This window comes from Melanaphis sacchari, unplaced genomic scaffold (genome assembly GCF_002803265.2).
Source record: "Melanaphis sacchari strain LSU unplaced genomic scaffold, SCAv2.0 Contig1896_pilon_pilon, whole genome shotgun sequence".
NCBI lineage: Eukaryota > Metazoa > Arthropoda > Insecta > Hemiptera > Aphididae > Melanaphis > Melanaphis sacchari.
In genome coordinates this window covers 8,369-31,757 of record NW_020270910.1, presented here as the reverse complement: position 1 = coordinate 31,757, position 23,389 = coordinate 8,369, and the positions used below count along the sequence as shown (strand labels likewise).

Here is a 23,389-nt window from a genome sequence, read left to right as displayed (position 1 = left end):
ATACAATTGGAATTTTCCACTGAGAATAAATACCTCTGGCCATAAATACTAGAACACAATTGGCACTTTTATTGATCCTTCCATAATGACCCAAGTCCTCAAAACCTTCAATATAATCAAATTCTTTTGAATATTTTACAAATTCTTTTATATACATCTCATCAAAACAAACAGAGCACACTTTTTCTTTATTATCAGATGACTTAAATTTTTTTTTGAAGATGACTAAAAAATAATTTACTAAAACATGGTAAAAACTTTGATTGACCAATCCAATAACAAATAGTAGATGGTCCTGGTAAATTTACTTTCTGAGAACGTAAAAATTTATATGCTGCTGGAGATTTATAATATAAATTTAAAGCTAATTGTTTTTCATTTAATGTCCACGGACGACGCTTATTTCTTAATTACATAGTCACTAATCACTATTGCCTTAGGTCTTAGAGTTTATAGAAGAAAAATTATGCAAATTAATTAAATTTTTAAAATTATAACGAGTACTAAGATTATTTTTTTTTTTTTAATTTTAAAATATGAACTATTTTATTATGAATTATTTTGTTTTTTTGTTGTAATTTTTGCTTTAAATTCAATTTTCTAGGAGTATCTATTTCAATTGAATCAAGTTTTCTTCTTAAATTGGGGTTAGACATGTGTATTATATTTGTTATTTTAGCTTTTTGTGTAGAAGAAAGTAAAGAAAGGGGACTTGGGAAAACTAACTCTACCATATTTGATTTTAAATGTGTATATGTTTTAGTTGGAGTTGATATTTAAATAAATTCTTGTTCAGGCTTATGATTTCCATTTAAGTTTAAAGATGTACATAGCTGTTGCTCAGATTTATTATTATAATAATAGGGAATAGCAGTGTTAGTTAAATGGTTTTTATTAGAAAAATTTGTAAAACTTTCAGGTGGGAAATGCTCTTGACAAATGTACCTATTATGCAGTTTTTCGGGTTCAATCGAAAATAGAATTGTGTTTCCTGTGAAGATCAATCAAATATTATTTACCCAAATTTATTATCCAAACTTCTCTTCTCTCGTCGTTTGGAAAACGATAAAGTCGTAAATTAGGAAACAAATTCCTCGACTTGCCACAATTCACATACTGACATTTATTGTCAGACAGATAATTTTATACTCAAAACAATGAAAATTTTTTTTGTATTAAAGACTGATCACATAGATCACAGTAAGAGTTGGTAACCCAAAAATTGTCTCTCACAAACAAGAAACGACTAAACAGTAAACACTAAACAGCAGTCAATTGGATATTTAATGATATCGGTCATCGGATATGCGATAACGAATTATGAAATAATATATTCTATTTTTAGAACGACAACTATTGTACCCTCGCTCTTCCTCACCATACTATGGTAGTGGTACCACCACCTAGAATCTGGACACCCTCCGCTTTGCTTACCTACCTATGAGAGGGTACACCACCTTTGCATCATTTTCTGCACTAGCGCTCCATAGTGGCTGCATCATATGAATGGTCACCAAATATTAACATTACATTGCCTATCTGTCTATTCTATAATCAATGGTAATACTATAAATATAAATTAATAATATAAATTAATATAAATAATATAAATTAATACAATTAACAACTTGATAAATTAATTATTATATTATATAATATATATTATTATTTTAAGGTGGGTAAAATTGCATTACTAATAGGAAATAAAGATCTTGGTAATAGTATTAGAAGAATTATGGTGCGCATGTTTGATGATGTATTCCTATCTAATTATTCTCTGTATGGCTTCAAAAAGAAAAAAGCTTTTACAAGTTTATCAAGTTATCGTTTGATTATAGGTAAGCAATGTATTATATATTTATATTATTTTGTACTTAGTTCACCCAAACAATATAACATTTTAATATTTTATTAAAATTATTGACTTCAAATACAATAAATTAAAATTGTTCTCTTCATTTTTGTTATAATTTATGTATTTATTTAGAATAACTGATTTAATTAAACTTGTTTTAAAATTATTACATATTTATTATGTAACTAACTTTCATAGACTCTTTTACCAATTTTTAATATTTTAAAAATTGTTATTCTTTGATGAAATATAATAATGAATACTTATAATATTAATGATTTGTTTCAGACGCGTTGAGAAAACATCTTAAATACAAGCACAACACAGAGAAGGAAATTGATATACCTTTAGGAACATGGCTTTCTCACGCCCCATTCAGAATCAAAAATAAAAAACAATCCGAGGAAGAGGAATCTAATATAATTTCTTAATAAGATTTAATTTAAATATTTTTGATTGAAAAATTAATAAAAATAAAAATTTACAACCAAATGTTATTATTTCAATCATAATGTGCTGTTACCTATATATTATTAAATCCTAAGCTTTTCAATTTTTCATTTGAAATGTGAAATTGATATGAGTGTAGTCAGCCTAAATTGAAATAGGTAAGTTAACATTCTACTACTAGGCAATTGCAATGTTATGTATATTTATAGAAATATATAATAAGTGATTTACAATTTATATTGCAAATATTTTGGCTAGTATATATAGAGTTCAGTAAACATTACATAATTGAAATATTATTGAAGCTTCTTTCACCAAACATTTTAAGAACATTTAAAAAGGTTATTGCAATGTTGAAGTAACATTATAGTAATAATCAAGTAATATTCTTGTAATATTATAAAAGTAATTTTGAAATAATATTATTTTTGTGGCCAAAAAATCATAAGAGAATGTTATATGAACATTTAATAATTTTTATATAACCATCTGGAAATGTTACAAGAATGTAAATATATTTTTTTAAATATTATTTAAATGTTCAATTAACATTTTTTTGCTATCTGGGTACATATACAAATGTAATCATCTCATTGAAAATACATCAAAACATACGGAAATTTCATCACTTCTTAGTAAAAAATATCATAATTTAGCTAAAATCCTGTACAATTATCATAGTTAACCCTGTTAAGAGCATACATAAGTATTAAGAATGTTCGTAAAATTGTTGAATAATTCTGATAAATGTTATAATATCTTAAATTCATTGAAAATATTTTCAAACGATTATTAAAAAACATACACAAATAATGTTAATTTATTATATATATTTTTAAGTATAGACATAGATATTTTAATAAATATATATGACCATATACATACATAATAATAAAATTTGAATATCTTATTTTTCTATGAAAAACATATACACATTTAATATATAATACCAATAAAAACATAAATAGGCATACTATTTATCTAAAAATCTTAATAAACTATTACGAACGCCAGCGTATATACATCTTACTATTGTTTCATGCCACACAAAAGAACGTTGTGTATTATTACTATGACTGAGAGCTCTATATCATAGTTGTTTTTGCTCTTACACATATATAATGTATATATATACATTAGGGTGGTCCTTAGTTATAGAAGAAGAATTTTTTTTAAAATATTTTTTAGCCAGGTACCCGCCATTTTGTTCATTACAATGAGTAAGTTGTTTAGGCTAAATTTGGTCATGATGATTCACCCCCTTCCCGTGCCTCAAGAGGGTTGAAAATTTGCCATAGAGGGTAGTTTTGTAGTTTTTTTAGTTTAACTCAAAAACTATAGTACTTAGCGCAAAAATGTATAGAGGGTTGATTATATATTTTAGTATTCCTCATAAAAAATATATTTACAAAATTTGTGGTAAGTCTGTTATTTTCCAAGAAAAATAGTAAAGTACGAAATATTTTATTTATTTTGCAAAATAGATTTTTTATATTTATTCAAGTGCGTTTGATAAAATATTAAAAATACAATAAAATTAGGTGATTGCGAAATTTGCAGTGAAGTGACCATTGTATTGTAGTAATATTTGGATTATATAATATTTTAATAATAATTATCTTTAGCAAATCGATAGAAGATACAGGTAGTAGATTTTTTTATCATTTTCAGTAATAAAGATATTTGTTTGCGATAACTATGTGTTGAAAACGATTTATGACCAAACCACTTTACTTTATCGTCATCAATATCGGTGTCATTAAATACCTATTACCTAAATGGCTAAATGAAATTAGCTTACATGTTTAATTTTCCGTTATTCACTGAGTGTACAGCGGTGTGGTTAAACGTATAGTGATTATAGTAGTGTTATTCTAAAATATTGTTTAATATTGTTTTACATTTAGTATACATTTTAATTCACATATTTAATTATGTCAAGACAGTTAATTTTTTTGGTTGGTGTTATGAAAAATCAAATAACCGGTAGTAAGCTTCCATCAAAAAGAGATATTTTGAGCGTTCTCTTTTACAATATGCGTACAGTCAAACTAACATTACACGATAGCGCTAGTCTTGTGTTTGATGAATGTCAAATTTTTAGGATAAAAGCACGTATACCTATTCAAGATCGATCAAATTGCGTAACAAAAATTAAAAAACTCTATGACGAATGGAGACAATTAGATAAAAATAAAAAAAAAAAACGGATACACAAAAAAAATATATAAATACATTTGAAGACTTTTTGAATTACTTACGATGTTTATCCTTGCTATGTCTGATGAGGTTATCTCTTCGTGTAAATATTTCTGAGCATATACTGCAAGGAATCTTATCAGGTACATCATGTGACTTGTCATGTCTGCGTAAATTTTTAATCAATGTAAAGGGTTTATCACATATACTACACTTGAACATGATTACGTTAAATACTTAAGAACATTAGTCGAACTCGCGAAACAATACTTTACCCTTCACAGAATAGATGGGTAATGAAATATAGTAAAATATAATGTATTTTAAATAACAGTGAAATCTAAACGATTTAATAGCCACAGAGTACAATAACAGAACTAACGTACGAAAAACGAACTATGGTGTACCAAGATGATACTTTTAAAATATTTGAATACACTTAAAAAACACTTTAGAACTCGGACGACAATACATGACCATACATATAGACGGCAGTACACGGACTAATTAAATTTTGCTACATGCACTAATTTCTTGCTAGTAATCACCGACAATACTCGGACATGTCTCTACAGGTCTGTTGTCATACAAACGTATAATGCGGTGGTCAACAGCGTCGGGAAAGGGCGACAGGAATAGATTGGAATGTGCGTAATTGTGACTATGTGTGTTTTATATTGAATTCTGATGTATGGTCAAGGTATTTATAAGTGTGTACTATGTATAACTAGTGTACTATATGAACGTATGCTGTGCGATACCTATGTCTTATTGATATGTAAACTGTATAATATGTAAGGTTGTATATATGTAGGTATGCATATGTATTATAAACGTGAATATGTGTATATGTAGGTGATATTTATGTGAAAAGCGTATGTAGGTGAGATATAATGTAAAAAGCATATGCTTTGGTGGGTGTCTATTCGTATAATCGTATATTAATCTAGGTATATTATGTGTGTGTGTGCGAGTGCGTGTGTGTAAATAAAAAGGGTGGTAATATTGGTAAGGGGAAAAATATATGTCAGTCAAGTGTGTGATTTAGTTAATACAAATTTTCACCAGAATATTATATTTTTTTTTCGAAGGGGGAATAGGGGGGGAATGTATTTTATGTGAAAGGGGTAAAATATATGTCGGTTACGTGTCGGATCAGGTGGCGGTTGTGATTCAATTAGGTCAATGTGTGTTACGGGTTGCCTATATTGAGTAATTATTGCTAGTTTCGGAGGAGTCTGTACTACGAATTGCCTATAATTTTTTGCTATCTTTTTATATGTAAAATTTAAGGGGTAGGAGATCCAGAACTGTCTATTTCATCCTACTATGAGAAAGGTGGTGGTGTAGGGATATACATTATGAGTCGGCGACATCCTAGCGACCGGTCGGGCACAATAAGCAGATCGTATCAGGGTTAGGTTTAATGTACATTTTTGTATATTATTTCAGCAAGTACACAACTATACGTTGTGAAAATATTCATATGATTATGTTGCATTTTTGCAAGATATTGTGTGAATATCGATATTTAATTAAAAACGTATAATGTTTTCAAGGCACCATAGTGGTCAAATATCTTTTATTGTTAAGATAGTGGCTATTAAAAGTCTACGACATCCTGGCGACACGAGCAGGTCGTACAAATTTCTAAATAGTCATTTATTTGAATACGGTAGCAGGTGATACACATAAAATATATGTTTATGCACGATTAAATTCAAAGGTATGATTGATAACAATTACGGCGGTAAAATATAAGCCGAGTACGTATATAAAAATAATGTAACTGATAACAATAATATGTGATAACTGAAAACATGTATGTCTCGCGATCGGCTGCGGGGCGGCCATGGTTGATTGGCGGAGGTGGAGGTGGTGTTTGAATCCCTCTTTTCATAATACTACGGAGCATAATTTATTAAAATCGTTCTATTATATTATATCAGCTATACTAATAATATTGTCCTGAAGATTGTTGTATTAAAAAAATTTTAAAAAAATCATAAAGCAAAGTTAATGTATAGACATTATCATTACAATAGTTCGTATTATGTTATATTTTTGATAATTGTTCATTTTTAATTTCATATATTATATTAATAGTCGTATACATAAGACCATTGTTAACAATTATTATATTATTTAAAATCATCATATGACATTCATAAAGTAGAAGTCGAGTGCGTAACAGTACACAGACATAATATGTAAGATGATGGTAGTGACTTTTTCAATTATATTTTTTTTTCTTAACAAAACGTCCTATACTGAGCATAATTAATTAAATCATTTTTTATTTTAATGAACTACTTATAATATTTTACAGAATTATGAATTAAAAATTTAAAAAAATCCTATTTGTATCATTAGGGGTGTATAGTCGTTATCAATATTATGACAGTTCTCCACATATCATATCGTAAATATTTAAACAATTAAAAAATTTAAAGATCATACTAAAATAAATAAAACATATTATATTAATAATAATATTATTTTTTTTTCAATCATTTTATGATATATATTACTAGGGTGCGGATTTGTATGTATTAAAAATTCAAAAATATGTACATATATATGTATTTAATTTTATTCAAATATGTAATTAAAAATACAAGATATGTAAAAAAAAATGTGTTTATTCATGACAAAAAAATTTTAAAATGAGTATATTAAAAAAGTACGTAAATATAAATTATACAACACTACATTATATTATTATTTTATTAATATTAATTAGGAATACATTAAAATTAAAAATTAAAAAGTAAAAATTTCAAAATAATTAGTAAGTATTCATTCATTGGAGTTTGAATCTACTTCTTCGTCAACAAAAAAATTGACAACCATATACTTTTTTAGGTTGTCAAAAGTAAATCGACGTCGATTAGGACGCAATATGTTTTTATGGCGGCTAAAGGATCTTTCCACGTCAACGGAAGTTATAGGAGCAAATTTAAAAGCCCCTAATTCAGCAACACTAAATTGAAGAGAAGTTTGCGTATCGCTGCCGTTATGAACGTTTGCAATAGCTTCAATTGTCTTTAAACCTGGGTTTTTACTGAGTACTTGTTCAACTTTCTTCTTAATTTTTATTCCAACCTCACCAGGGGCGTCTTTCAATTTCTTTACGGTGTTAGAGACAATACCCAGGCTATCAGCAAGAGACAAGTTTTAAGCTTCAAGTTTCGTAATAGAATTGGCAAGGAATGTAGTATTGGAGGATATGTACACTCAATTATTTTTCAATGAGGTACTTTTAATTAAATTTTTAGCATTTTCTACTGATACAGCATCTATTTCAAGTTTGGAAATTACATCTTCAATGACACTAAAATTGTCGCAATAATATGCAGCAGCTTGTAACCAAGTACCCCAGCGAGTTATCACTGGCTCTGGGGGAAGAGTTATTTTGGGGTAATTTTCTTTAAATACATTTACGCGACTAGGGGCTTTAAGGAAAATTTTTTTTATAGTTGATATCAAAAAATCAACTTCGGAAAATTCTGATCTAATTGTTTCTGCGACACGATGGAAAGCGTGTGCAAGACAGGTCACATGAACTAATTTAGGATAAAATACGTGTAAAGCAGTTCCAGCTTTCACCATATAAGGTGCTGCGTCTGATATAAATAAGAGTACTCTTTCATGCAAAATACCATTTGGCCATAGAATACCCAAAGAATCGTTGACAAAACGAGCAACTGTTGAGTGGTTACATTTTTCAAGAACTTCAGTATTTAATAAATATGGCTTTGAAGCATAATCTAAATTCAATTTACCAACTATTATATTCCCTACGTACCTTCCTTCTACATCGGTTGTCTCGTCCATGGAAATCCAGATTGGTCCGCTTGAAATATTTTTTCTGATATTAATCAAGGTGTTCTCGTATAAGTCAGGTAAATAATTTTTCCTTAGAGTGCTTGAATCAGGAATTTTGTTGCTTATGTATTTTTCAAGAAATTGACGAAAATTAATATTATCGATTTTTCGCAATGGTATATCTGCTTTAATTAAAGCTGTGCATAAGTCACTATTAAAAGTAGATTTATTGGACGGTGACGAGGTGATGAATTGTTGTACTGTTGTTGTCTTTCGCTGTTTATTTGCTATATGAATTGCGGTTCCTATGTGTTGTGTAACTTGAAAGCGCTGAGTAGTTGATACGGCTTTATCACATGCATCACAGTACAAAATATTCGAATCGCTACGAAATGTTTCGTTGTGAAAATCTCGCACGTACCTCATTACGAGGTCTCTTTTTTTAGGAGCAACTTTCGGCATTTTCGATTAAACACAGTGATATAAGGATATAACTATATTAATATAATAAAATAATATTATACAATCAAAAACTAAAGAGACTCAACAAATACGAAAAACACGAGGACACACGAACACCTCTCCAATGACTAAACAACAAATAACGAAATTAAATTTACTTTTATCGAAACGCGTATAGCGATAACTGGGTCGATAATGTGTGGACTATGGACTAATAGTCGCAACTTGCGATTATAATTTGCACACGCACGGACTGGAGAAGATAACAACTCATAATATAAAACGGCGATACATTACTAATTCTGTAAATAGCTCAATATTTAACAAAAATATGTAATATCAGTAAAATATGTAAAAATATGTAATTTAGATTAAATATGTAAAAATATGTAATATCAACCATAGCTTAAAATAATCAGATAGTCCTGTAACATATTTCTGTAAAGGAATCATTCAAATATTATCATTCACGACAAATATGTAAATACATACAAATCCGCACCCTATATATTACGTACATACGAAATAATCACAGGTGTAATCGTGAACATATAAACACATTAACGCCGATCAGTGTACAACACGAACTAAGATATACAGGACTGGAAATGTAATGATCGGAGGGACACGGGGGACGGGTCCGTAATTCGCCACCCCCAGCGAAAAGGGCAGTAACTCACATTTTATCATTTTACAGGAGAGCCATTCCAAGTTACCAACATGAATTCTAATTCTATTTTTAATTTTTTTTTTTGTGTTTTTTTCAAAATGTTTATTAATTTGTGTGTACTACACAACTATAATTTTTTATTTGTATCAACTTTAATTCTTCTACTATTTTTGTGAGTTATTTCCTCTTTCATAAAGCAGTAACTCAAGTTACTTCTTTTTTCCCAGGTACATAACTTTTTCATAAGGCTGTTACTCAAGTTACTTCCATTTTAAATGGAAAATTACTGTTTCATATAGCAGTAACTCACATTACAAAATATAATAATATTGTTTAGTTATTTTGACCTGGAAAAAAATACTTTCATCATAAGGTATATTCAAAATAAAGATTAAAAAAAAAAAACTTCAAATTTAATTTCAAATATTACATTTAATTTAACAAAATATCATACTATTAGGTATTAAAATAAAAACAAATTAATCACTGTGAATTAAACACAATTCAAATAAAAACAAAATAACTGTGAACTAAACAATTCAAATAAAAATAATAATAATAACAACAAAATGCCTTAAGTAGGTATTATTCCTTACTTTTTTGCTTAACAATCAGTTAAAATAATAAAAAAAAATTAAACAATAAAAATCAAAAAAAATTAAAAACATCATAAAAAAATAATAAAATAAGTTAAGATACCGACCGTATAGTGTCTCTTAAGCTGTAACTAAAGAGTGGTAGAAATCATGATACATTGTCGGTATAAGTCCTTTGTCACAAAGTGACAACAAATCTTTAAGTTTTAATTTATCTATAGGAATCTTCTCAGTATAAGCATTTTTAGGTGTACAGTGAGCTGTATGTCTTCCTCTATTTTTCTTCAATATAATATTTAAGCTTATAAAATTGCTGTCTGCATCCAAGCTGTAATTAATGTTTAGTATGAAAGGTTTTTCAAATGATGTCGATACTACTTTCACATTATTCCACTTAATAATATCATTATCTGTTGACATTTTCCAGTTTAGTGCTGGATTGTCAACTAAAGGTTTGAAGTCCAAGAAATCTTGATTACACATTTCAAAAACAATATAGGGTTTTTTTACTTTTGCACATCTAACAAGAGTTATCCACTGTGCCGGAACATAAATTGCTTTATTTTTTTTGGCACATTCAATAGTTGCATGCATACTATCCCCCTCGTTTTGGGTGTGTCCTTTCTCAAGGAATGTATGCATGATATTAACTTTTAGAGAGTAGGCAGCGTATTCCCACATTGAATATATAAATCTGTTGCGATTTTGTCCGCCACAATTATCAGAGTAAAAACTAAATTCCTTTATTCCATTTTCTTTCTTTATCTTCATAAATTTTAAAATACAAGTAGAAATTTCATTTGATCCACGTTTACCATCACTTTCATCCCACATGAAGCAGTACCCTTCTTTTTTTCCAATGTCATATATGGTGAAGTTATAAGTAGAAAATTTTCTTTTATAGTAGAAGCTACTTACTTCTTTTTGTGGAGTTTGCAATACTTTTTCCAAATCGAATACTGCAATACAGAATTCAGGATCATTTTCTGCTCTTTTTTTATCAGCATTTTTTCTTTCTCTTGCCAAAATCTTATTAAAGATGTGCTCATCATATTCAATTTGTTACTTGTTTTTTTGTTCTGGTGTTGATAGTCTATATTGTTCACATACATCACACATATCTTTCTTAGGTTTAAAAAAAGCATAATTATATTCATTATTAAAAATGTCAGAATATTGTCTGAAGGTAACATTCAGTACTCTAGAATCAGTAACTGATGGATTGTTTTCCACCCATTCTAAAAATAGACGATGCATTTTTGATATTGATAGATTACTGTCAAGAAACTTTTTTTTTGAATATTCTCTAGTATAATGTGAGTCGATGATTGGAAAACTTTCAATATGTTCCATAATTTGTTTTTTAACATTATCTTTTATGGCATGAGGTCGGTTTCTGTGTTTTCCTCTTTGATCTGAAGGTATAGTAGGAGATTCCTTAAGCTTTGTACAAACATTAGTAATTATTTTGTCCGAAATTGCTAGTGTTTGTAAGAACATCTTTTGACAAACTTGAATGTCTTGGTTGTTTATTGTAAAATTATATGTTCTGGAAAAGTTTCTACGTGACTCAGATTGGTTAGTACTTTGTTTTTTTAAAAACATTTTAACATTTTTGGAAATGTAATCCCACTGTCTTGTGTGATCACCTAATGCCCAGTATAAGTTAAATAATAGTTTGCGTTCCTCTTCATTCACTTTGCCACTACATTTCAATCGACAACTTAATGGGCATGGTGGACCCATTTCTTTAGCTTTTTTTTTTTTGTCATCACGACTAAAATGTTCCTGTCCACTATTTAACAATTTTTTTCTTTTCACATCCATCCACTCAGAATAGTTTATTTGACGTTTTCTTGTTAATTTAGAGCTTATCTGTGTTTTCTTTTTCTTTTTATTTTCAGTAGTCAAGTTCTCTCCCTGTGTTACAAAAATTGATTGCCATGATTACATTATTATTTAACTAAATTAATGAAAAAATGATTTAAAAAAAAATTATAATTAAGTTACCAGTGATGGACACATTTTACATTTTGTGCTTATAAAGCAATGTGAACTTCCTACTTTTTATTTTTTTTTTATGTAATAAATTACCTATTTAGAAATGATTCTAGTATATAATAATATACAATAGTTATGCTAGTAATTAATAACTGATAATGATTTTATAGGCAGATATTATACAACCAACTATTAGATACCTATAAAATATAACATGCATACAAAAACTGTATTAAATACAAATATTCATGCATAATATTGGTACTACCAAAAGTGGGGTTTTTTTAACTTCTCAACTTCTTTTTATCTATTAGTTAGTTAACAAATATATAGTTAACTTATAGATTTGTTTACTTTTGAATAATACATAGTAAATAATAATATATTATTAAGAATTTAAAAGCTAACATTGTATAAAATGTGTATTTTTATCCTATCATTATTGTCGTTTAGATACTTACATTATTAATTTGTTGATCTGTTAAAATAAGTTCTATGGGTGGAATATATTCTGGATCATAATCACTATCATAATTTAATAATTCAGCTGGTTCATCTTCAGAACAGGAATTATTAATAATATGTAAATCATCTTCATCCTATATTCAATAAAAATAATATTAATCTATACTCAACTATTACATTTTTTATACCAATATGATACTAAACCTAATTGAAATAAAAATAATTACCAATTTAAATATTAGTTTAAGAAGCTATTATTGTTTGTATTAAGGTATTTTTAATGTTACTTACATTAAATGTAGTATGGTCAACACACAATGTGTCATATGTCATAGGACACTCTTCGTCACTAGTTATTATTCCATACTCATAGAAGTCAAAAACACTATCAGAAATTTCTGATTGTGTTTCACATGAACTCAAAAACTTTAAAAAATATATATATCATTTAATACTTTATTATAGGTATAGGTAGTAGGTACATTATAAGTTAACTTTATAAGATAATATTATACCTTATGGATACCTACCTCATCACAATTGCCATCATCACCAAACAGACATTTCACACAATAGGATTTTGACGGTGGTTGCAAATCAGAAGCCATAATAATATTATAATGATTTATAAGTTTTAATATAACTATTATATTATCGTAGTATAATATGATTAAACAGTAGTAGTAGTATAGTTAAAACAATATACCACACAATTTTTAACACAAGACATACGTCAATACTCAATAACCATGTAATAATTATTAGTAATAACTAATAAGGAATACCGAATAACTAATATATTTTTATTATGAATAATAATAAGAAATAAGATTATCTATTATCAACAATATTACTATTTAGATTTTCATATCATAAACTATAAATAAAACATTATCTGTAGTTACTTCTATTTTAAATTACATGATATCCACGAAAATAGACGTAACTAAAGATAATGCCTTTTTCTGCGGAAAACTATTTTTAGTGTTTTTAACAGCGGCTTATTTAGAACCTCTTTGGTGAAATTAAGATACTGCCGTTTTCATTGGAATATTGAGAAAAATATTCTTTATCAAAATATGTAATAATCAGAAAAATGATAAAATGTGAGTTACTGCCCTTTTCCCTGGAGGTGGCGAATTGTCAATCGTACACATCGATTTTGAATGCTATCTACATTACAATAAAATATTACCTAATCACCAAGATAATTTTTAATTTGCAGCTAAAAATGTTTAATATTTAAATCTATTTCTATTTATAATAATTTAATTAAATATAAATTTTAATTTATAATTTAATAATTAATTAATCATTTGGTTTTTTAAAAGTGTACTTACATTTAATTTTAATATATTATACATTTTAATTGAAAAATAGTGTATGTTCTGTGGTTGGATGTAATAGAATAAAAAAAAATCCAAAAATTTCTTTACACAAAGTACCAAATAATTTAATATTAGAATGGAATACGGTTGTTAATAAGGTGAATAACCAAAAAACACCTTTAAAATATGTCTGTTCAGAACATTTCACTAGTAATGATTTTCTAACATCATACTCTGTACCAAGTGATATTTGCAGCAATGTAAGTATCATGGATGGCAGATCAATTTTAAATATATACATATATATCAATTTTTGTAACTTTGATATTTAAATTATACATAGTTTATTGGTCAAAGAGTGAAACCTAGTTTAAAGAAAGAGGCAATACCTACAGTATTTGTCCATGAGAATATTATTTCTGAAAGTGCACAAAATATTAATAATACTTAAGTATCAAATTTACAACACCACACACAAATATTTAGAAGGGAATTATTCAGAGAAGAAGTATCAATTAAAATATTTTATTTAATTAATATTTTTGTGTACTTAGTTATTATGAATCAAATGTTAACTTTCAAATGTATATGCTATAAATGAAAGGTAATACAAGATCAACAAATTAATAAACAAACATTTTCTACAAAACCAGATGATGAAGAAACATGTTTGAGTAAACGATTACGTTTGACATATTCTAAAGTAAATATTTAAATTATTTTACAAAATATGTTTTGTGAAGTTCAAACATTTTCTTTATTTTAGGAGTATGACTATTTTTCAAAGTTAAAATATAAATTATTTAAAAATATAACATTACCAGTTGGATGGAATTTATATAAAAGTGAAACAACTATAATTACGAGTATATACAAGCCTTTAATTCAGAACTTCAACGTTAAAAAAATAAAAAACAATTAGTAATTGAAAAACAGATAGTTTTCAAACATGATTTAAAAATTGACTATTATGTTAATAATTTTTGTATACAACTGAAAGTATAGGAATGGTTAAACTAACATATCCTATTAACATAGAATGTTTAAAACAGACAATAACTACATTTGATTGACCACTGACCACGGCTGAGAAATATATTAGTTGGTAAATATCACCTGACGCAGCAGCAAACTCTGGTCCCTTAGGATGATGGTGACAATGACTGGATTTTTACCTCGTGATCACACGAGGTTTTCAGCGGCACGTGTGGACGAATGAACGCGACGTTGCGTGTCGTTCGACCGTTGGAAAAAGACAAAACTTTTAAATAAAAATGTCAAGCTTGTCGGCCGACACGAACTCACGGTCTGGTCTCTCCGGACGTAGGAGGGGGGAGTTTTCTGGGACTTTATCTTATCTATTCGTCACATTTGTAGAATTCCAGCAAAAGCTTTTTAGGTGGCAATTGTTCCGCGTTCGAATAATTTAAGTTTTTAATTTTTATTATTTTATTATTTTATGTACGAACTCGTTGTCACTTTGTCAGTATGTTGTAGTGATAAAGTATTTCTAATCTAAATAGTTAAATGGATGAATGTTGACACTAAACATAATTTATAACAAATTAATATTTTATGAAAAAAAATTTTTAGCTAGGTATTTTTAATATTTACCTAGATTGTATGTATAACTTTTTCCTATTAATATTAATACTTGTGAATAAAATACCTACCTTTAATGTTACAAAATATTTCACTTAATATTCAAAATCAAAATTAAAAAATTATTATAAAATGCTTATTAAAGCATATTATATAATAATTTATTACCTATAAATATTTTTACATTCTACCTTCTACACTTGAAAAAAATACCTCATTCATCCATGTCATTTTTGAGGTACAATAATAATACATGCATTCTTTTTCAGTTTAAGTAATATATTGTATGATTTATATTATTTGTATTTAATTATTTTCTATACATGGCTGTGGGACGCTATTCGGTAATCGTCGCGGGCTTATCGCACCGACGACCGAGCGATCCCACATCCACTTTTATATTATATAATATATTATAGTGTGTACGGCGTGTGTGTGTGAGGCGACCCGACGACGGGTAATATTTTGCTATTTATATATTTGTCTTTTGTCAATAATTATTATTATATGTTTTTACTGTCGTCGCCCGTCGGCCGTAGTCAGTTCTCCGCCACACTGCGATGTGTGTAGACGTATGCGATGTAACATAGTGTTTTTTTTAAATAAAATATAAAAAGAGGCAAATTATGTTTTCCTTTTATTTAACCTTTTCCTTTTAGTTGCCTACAATATGTACTTTATGCTTTGGGAATTATGACTTTATTTATTTGATTAGCACCGGTGAAACTCGCTGTATGTGAATACCCTAGGTAGCTGAAAATCGTTTGAAGTGAATTTCCTAGGTCAGAGACATTATTTTACCGTAGTCAGAAAAGTCTAGTAGGCAAAACCAGTGATAACGATGTTTGAGACGTTGGTACCTCTGACGTTGATACCTCTTGGTTTTACACTTTGGCAGTGTCGTTTTAAGTTTTAAACGCGTAAATAATAATTTTATAATATAATAAAAGTATATAAAAGTCCAATTCGAACGTTTAGTGGTGGGACATTTCATAAAATTTACAGGTGTAATTCACCTTGTTCCGTAGCTTACCATGTGCTTTTGTGCATGGAAAATAAATAAATACATTCCGAAATAGTAATTAAATGTCTAGCTATCAGTCATCGCCCGGTATGATGAATGTCGATACCTGACTGGGCAATTGGATGCATTTCCCGTAGCTCGCCCAGTGCTTTTGAATATGGAAAATAAATAAATACACTCCGAAATGGTAATTAAGTGTCTAGTTATCAGTCATCGTCCAGTGAATATCGATTCCTGACAAGGCAATCCACCTGCGGCGGATTGTCATACCTCCTGACGTCGAAGAAGTTGTGCTGTTTAATACGCAAAAAAGTTTAAGTCGAATCGAGCGCTCGATTTCTCAAGCGACCACCATTGAAAATCCAGTTAAACGCGTTTAAACCTCCCAGGTAGGTGATGTGGGCGTAAAGGGAAGATGTTAAACGTATTATGGAAAATGCATATCAAACGTTAGCGAGTTGAAGATCAAAAAACTATACATAATTAATACATTTTTTTTTTTGATATTTTATAGATAGTTAGATATCGAAAAGAAATATTATGCACTTTCTGTGATGACAAAATATTTAAAAATCAAAAAAAAAAAAAATGTACTACTACCGTTTTTCCCCTGTACCTTTCAAATGTAAACAACTGAATGACTAAACGTATGAAATAATGAATTCACGGTCAAAACTGAGTGAAACAACTGTATTGTCATCAATAGAATGTTCTCAGGCTATAATATAAATTGCATATCACATAATATGTACATTTGAATTGTGCAGACTGTTAGCAATAACTATAATTGGTTTAATCGAATTCTATTGTGTAATTTAATGTTCGTGTTAAGTATATTGTAATATAATATATTTTGACATCATCAATCAAGCAATATAAAATTAAATGTGTGAGATCAAAAATCATTTTTAAAATTTAAAAAATATTTGATGAGTAATATTGTAAGACAGGATATCAAAACGAAAACAGCAATTAATAATGTTCGAATTAAATGAGAAAAAAAATGCAAAAAATCCGATATGTGCAGTGTATTATGATGCCGCCCGAATTTCGCCGGAACGGATTTCGAACCTGCCTACCTAACGTCGGGGGACCTATCCTAACACCTATCGACTACCGTTTGAGTTGAAATCTGTAATCGAATTTCGAGCACTTAAACCGTTTTAGAGATGCAACGAATACTACATTATACGTCATTTAACCGATACAATTTCTACGATTCGCGTGTCACGAAACCGTAAATCGCATGTTTATTGTCGTTTAGAGTGTTTCTGACGTATTCGTTTACATTATTTAATCGTATACGTCTTAGTGACTGACAAATTAAAATCAATGATGATAAATCCGTTCTTGTCTCTTTTACCCTCAATAAAAAAACACACCTATTATCTTATTTCAGGGAGTTCCCATCCCCTCCTTGACTCAAGTAAAATACCTAGGAATAGTTTTAGACAAAAGACTAACCTGTGGTCCTCACCTTAAATCCAAAAGAAAGTCTCTCAATTCAAGATCTCACTTACTACGTCCTATGTTAAAATCCAAACTCCCAATCCATAATAAAATAAAAATTTACAAATCATTGCTAAGACCAATTTGGTCTTATGGAGCCCAAATATGGAATTATGCAAAACCAACCCAAATTAAAACAATCGCAGCATTTCAGTCCATTTCCCTCCGCATAATAACTTCAGCTCCTTGGTTTGTTTCTAACCACACCCTCCATAAAGACTTAAACATTGAAACAGTTGAGAACTTAGTTAAAACCCACTACAAAAAGTTTCATTCCAAATTACGTCATCATCCAAATCCTCTAATTGCAAATCTACACTCAGCCACAATTCCAGGTAACCCCCCTCGTCACCTCAAAAGACGTTGATGTCGCGACCTCCTAAATTGAAACACCACTCCATGTCCTAAACGTCTCAACTCAAAAGGGTCACTGGATAGCTTCCCTTTTCATGTATCCAAAGTCGCTATTATAATTATAAACATATTTGCTTATTGTATTTTATTATGTACAGATTGTAAGTGTTATTTTGTTAATAAAAAAAAAAAGTTTTAAAGCTTTATTTACTAAACATTAGGTTTTAAATAAAATATAATAAATAGCGCTGGGATTTGTGTGTAAATACATTTTTTTTACTAAAACATGATAAATATAGCCAACGATAAATTCATTTCACGTGATTTGCAATAAAATAAAGCATATTTTATCTTACATATTTTGTCATAAATACATATTTTAAAATTATTTGTAAAATGTCTGCTTTTTTTTTTACATTTTTCGTAAATTTTGAAAATTTCGGTGGTTTAGACGGTTTAGTAGTAAATCATTTATGCTTCGATAATAATACTTGTAAAAATTGTAAGTGTATAATGCATATAGGAAATAAGTGTATGAAAGTATTAGTTAAATATTAATAACTTGATTAGAGTTTATCTTATATGTTTCTGTTTGACAACTATACATTTATGATCTTATATTATACTTTATATTCAACAATTTATTATTAGACAAAATATATTTACGAATTTTCAACATTGACAGTACTTGCGTTCACGTGGTTGTGAAAATATCATTATATATTATATTTTTTTAAAAATTAAATTGATTAGAAATTAAAAACAATTAATTATTGTATAATATTCAAAAATGATTTAGAATTTAATTTTAATTTTACACGTTAACATATTTTTTATTTTATACTACATATTTTGGCCATTTTAAGTACATATATATGTACATACTTTTGGTTTTTAATTACATATAAATCCCAGCCTTAATAATAACTATAATTCCTCAGTAGAATATATAATTATATTATAAAATATATGTAATAGACAATAGGTAGGTTTTAGATGTAGTTGTATAGTAAATTTCGATTGAAACAGTTAATTTTAAAACAGTATAGTACAATAATCAACCCTTAATTTAAAATAAATAAAATTTCAAATAAAGATTATTATTTGAAACTAAAAAATACATGTTTAATGATTTTGCGAAGTCTATTTTCAGTACTTTTTGCCTGTTTTTTTTTTATTAATATACTGCTTTATTTTACTTTATGGTAATTGGTTATTCTATTCTATGTATGGTTTATTTGAATGTATTCATTCTTTAGATCAGCGGTTCCCAATTGGTGGTCCGCAGACCCCCAGGGGTCCGCGTGTTGGTTTTAGGGAGTCCGCGGTTATGTTGTTTTGTAGTAATATTTTTATTTTATTTTAGTGAAATTATTAGTAATATGAAATTCCGAGTATTTATGGACTATTTAAACTCGATTATCGCGAAAAAAATAGATAAGCAATTTCATAGAAATAAATATCATTATTATCTTTACTATTACACTATTATTACTATAATTCAGAACGTGAAACCATACTGATTATTTTCTTTCCATTAACCAATAAAATATATTTCGGACATATAATTTAAAGTAAATAATCAACATTAGTATTATTAGTAGTCTCAGTCATTACTGGTCAGCGATTAGTGCCGTGTGTCCTTTTTTATACATTGTATTTCAAAATTAAACGAATAACCATAATGTATCAGTGGTTAAAATCTGGTTCACTTAAAAGGCCTATATGTGAAATAGAAGAAGATAATACTGTGAATGATATGAATAAAGTTCAGGTAAATAACTCATTCATTTATTTATCAAAAGAACTTTTTTACTTATTAATCTGTCGTTAAATGCGTGCATATTATGTATTGCGCAAATTATATTTTATAATTTTACGCTTTATCTGTATTTTTATTGATAATATTTCAATAATAAATTTATTTTAGTGTACTGATCAACATAGTAGTTCAGACTCAAATCGCCGTAATGTAAACTCGAAGAGTACCGTAGGAACTAAAGTGAGAAAGTATAACACTGAATATTTACAATTAGGATTTACATTTGCTGGAACTGAAGATGAACCAAAACCACAGTGTATTATTTGCTTGGAGATCTTGTCCAATGAAAGTATGAAACCTTCCAAACTACGACGCCATTTTGAGACTAAACATGGCGAATTTACTAGAAAGTCGTTGGATTTTTTTGTAGTCAAGTTAGGAGAATTTAAAAAATCACAAAAAGTGATGAAATCTTCGACAAGTTTAAGTGGTAATAAAAATGCCACATTAGCTTCATATGAAGTCGCTCAACTTGTTGCAAAATCTGGTAAGGCTCATACCATAGCTGAAGAACTAATTCTTCCTGCTGCAATTGTCCTGTGCAAAACAATGTTAGGTAAATCTGCAGCAAAGTTGATTAGTTCTGTCCCCCTATCTAATAATACTATTCAAAGAAGAATTACTGATATGTCTGCAAATATTGAAGAAACACTATTTACAAGGCTATCTACAAGTGACAAGTTTGCATTGCAACTAGATGAAAGTACTGACATAGCAAGTAAGTCATCTATGTTGGTTTTTGTTCGTTTTATATGGGAAAAACAGTTATTTGAAGATTTTTTGTTTTCATGCGAGCTCCTACATACTTCGGCAAAAGATATATTTGAAGCTATTGATCAGTTTTTTTTACAGATCATGTCATAAGGTGGGAAAAATGCGTTGGAATAACCACTGATGGTGCAGCAGCAATGTCAGGTTACAAAACTGGATTGTTGGGTCGTATGAAAGAAGTTGCACCTCAAGTAAAGTGGACTCACTGTTGTATTCATAGGGAAGCATTGGTTGCTAAACGCCTATCAGAACACATGAAAACAACTTAAGAGGAAGTAGTGAAAATTATAAACTTTATTAAATCACGACCTCTACAATCAAGGCTTTTTAAAGTCCTTTGCAAAGACATGGGAAGTGACCACGTACAGCTTATTTTGCACACTGAAATTCGATGGCTCTCACGTGGAAAAATTCTTCAGCGTTTTTTTGAGCTAAGAGACGAAATTCGAGTAATTTTTCTCGAAACCAGGTTTGTAGGCTTGTTAACTGATATTTCTTGGCTGTCTCGGATAGCTTACTTGGCTGATGTGTTTGAATACTTAAATACACTAAATTTGAGTTTACAAGGAATTTATATTGACGTTTTTCACGTTGAGGATAAGATCGAAGCAACTATAAAAAAGTTTGAAATTTGGGCAATACGTGTTGAAAAGAACTCTTTCAGTAACTTTCCGACATTACAATCTTTTTTGGAATCTTCGCGTGAATGTCTATCACAGGAGGTAAAGAGTGAAATATCTGAACACTTGTTGAGCATGGCCAAAATATTAAGAAAATATTTTCATCAACCTGACCCAAATAATACGTGGATAAGAAATCCATTTCACTGTGATATTGAAAAAATAGAAAATCTCTCTGAACAGGAACAAGATGAATTAATTGATTTGGTAACTAATGGAGAGATGAAAAATATTTTCGACGATAAAAAACTAATTGATTTTTGGTTAATTGTTCAAAATGATCAAAAGCAACTGGCTGAGAAACCTTTAAGACATTTGATCCCCTTTTGCACAACATATAGATGTGAACAAGCTTTTTCTACCTACTGTTACATGAAAAACAAATATCGTAATAAGCTTAATATTGACGCTGATTTAAGAGTTAAAATATCAAGCATGCAGCCGGACTTAGACGAAATTATGAACAAAAAAGAAAGATTTCACTTGTCTCATAAAGTTTGAAGGTGTTTAATCAAATAATTTTTTTTATAAATATATATATATTTTTTTGACAAAATTTGTTTCTATTATATTAAGAAAATGTTTATAAAATTAAAAATTAAATCATATTGAAAATAAATCGTATAAATTTATTTCTCATTTTCATAATAAAATAAAATTGAAAAGTAAGTATTTACAAAAAAGGGGTCCGCGGACCAATTTAAGTTATAGCTAGGGGTCCGTGGCTTCGCACAAATTGGGAACCGCTGCTTTAGATATTTATAAAAATAATTAGTGATGGGGACATAAACCGAGAAAAAAATAACGAAAATAATCGAATTTGACTCTTGAACTCGAAATATTTCAAATTTCCGTTCCTGACATTACATTTTATAAGTACTATTAACAGCCCTTTATTACCAAAACTACCTAATAGAAAGGATAAAATAATAATTTCCAGGCTAATTTCTAAATTAAACTAGTAGGTATTATTATTTTATACAATATTTAAATAATAGTACACACCATGATTGAATCATTATTGGGTACAAATTACACATTACTCTGAAATTTGCACTTGCTCGCTAGCTTGTCATGATTATCAAAGCAGCAGTTGTTGCCTTATATGACGTTTATTATTTTTAGACATTTCTACATTACAACTTAGTTGCAGTATGAATAAAAGCATGCTGTGTATATTTATAAATTAAAAAAATACGAATAATACAAAAATATTATAAAAATGTACCTATAGATGCTGTATGGGCCGGGTACGTACAATAATAGGCCGTGTGCCCGGTTGCCAAATATTTAATGCGCTATTATACGGTCACACACCGACCGACCTGTGTATGTGTGTGTATATGTGTGTAGCACTCAACAGGAAGTGGACAGGTTCGCCGAGCAAATCCTGTGAGTGCTAGTGTGTAGGTGGTGTGTGTATGTGTGTATTTGTGTATATGTGTAATCTTAATTCTAGTGGACGAATAGGTAACTAAATAAAGGTAACTCAAATTTATGCAATAGGTGAAAAAATATATGATATAATAATAACAATAATAATAATATAACTACGGCCCTTTTGGCCCAACAATATAGAAGAATATCAAGAGGTAGCTATTAGAGCCACAACATAAATATAATATGTAATAATATGAAATAGCTATTAGAGCTATAATATGAACATAATAATAATAATATAGATATAAAAATAATATTAAAAAGGATAGCTATTAGAGCTCAATTTATAAATATAAATGTATAATAAATAAATAATAATAATAATGGTAACAA

The 23,389-nt window shown here is 28.6% G+C and overlaps 3 protein-coding genes across 3 annotated transcripts; all 3 read left to right on the top strand.

Annotated features, from left to right (window-relative positions):
* The first annotated feature begins 289 nt into the window (after positions 1-289).
* LOC112592744 lies at positions 290-2,286 on the top strand. Its single transcript, XM_025336897.1, has 3 exons — positions 290-298; positions 1,676-1,838; positions 2,144-2,286. Exons 1-3 carry the CDS (start codon positions 290-292, stop codon positions 2,284-2,286), a joined length of 315 nt encoding a protein of 104 aa, XP_025192682.1.
* A 17,792-nt stretch (positions 2,287-20,078) lies between these two features.
* On the top strand, positions 20,079-21,205 carry LOC112592743 (zinc finger BED domain-containing protein 5-like). The gene is made up of 3 exons (XM_025336896.1): positions 20,079-20,117; positions 20,274-20,883; positions 21,018-21,205. The coding sequence occupies exons 1-3, from the start codon at positions 20,103-20,105 to the stop codon at positions 21,203-21,205; spliced, it is 813 nt and encodes a 270-aa protein (XP_025192681.1). The 5' UTR covers positions 20,079-20,102.
* A 78-nt stretch (positions 21,206-21,283) lies between these two features.
* LOC112592742 (zinc finger BED domain-containing protein 5-like) lies at positions 21,284-22,117 on the top strand. The gene has a single exon (XM_025336895.1). The coding sequence runs from the start codon at positions 21,284-21,286 to the stop codon at positions 22,115-22,117; it is 834 nt and encodes a 277-aa protein (XP_025192680.1).
* Positions 22,118-23,389: the final 1,272 nt, after the last annotated feature.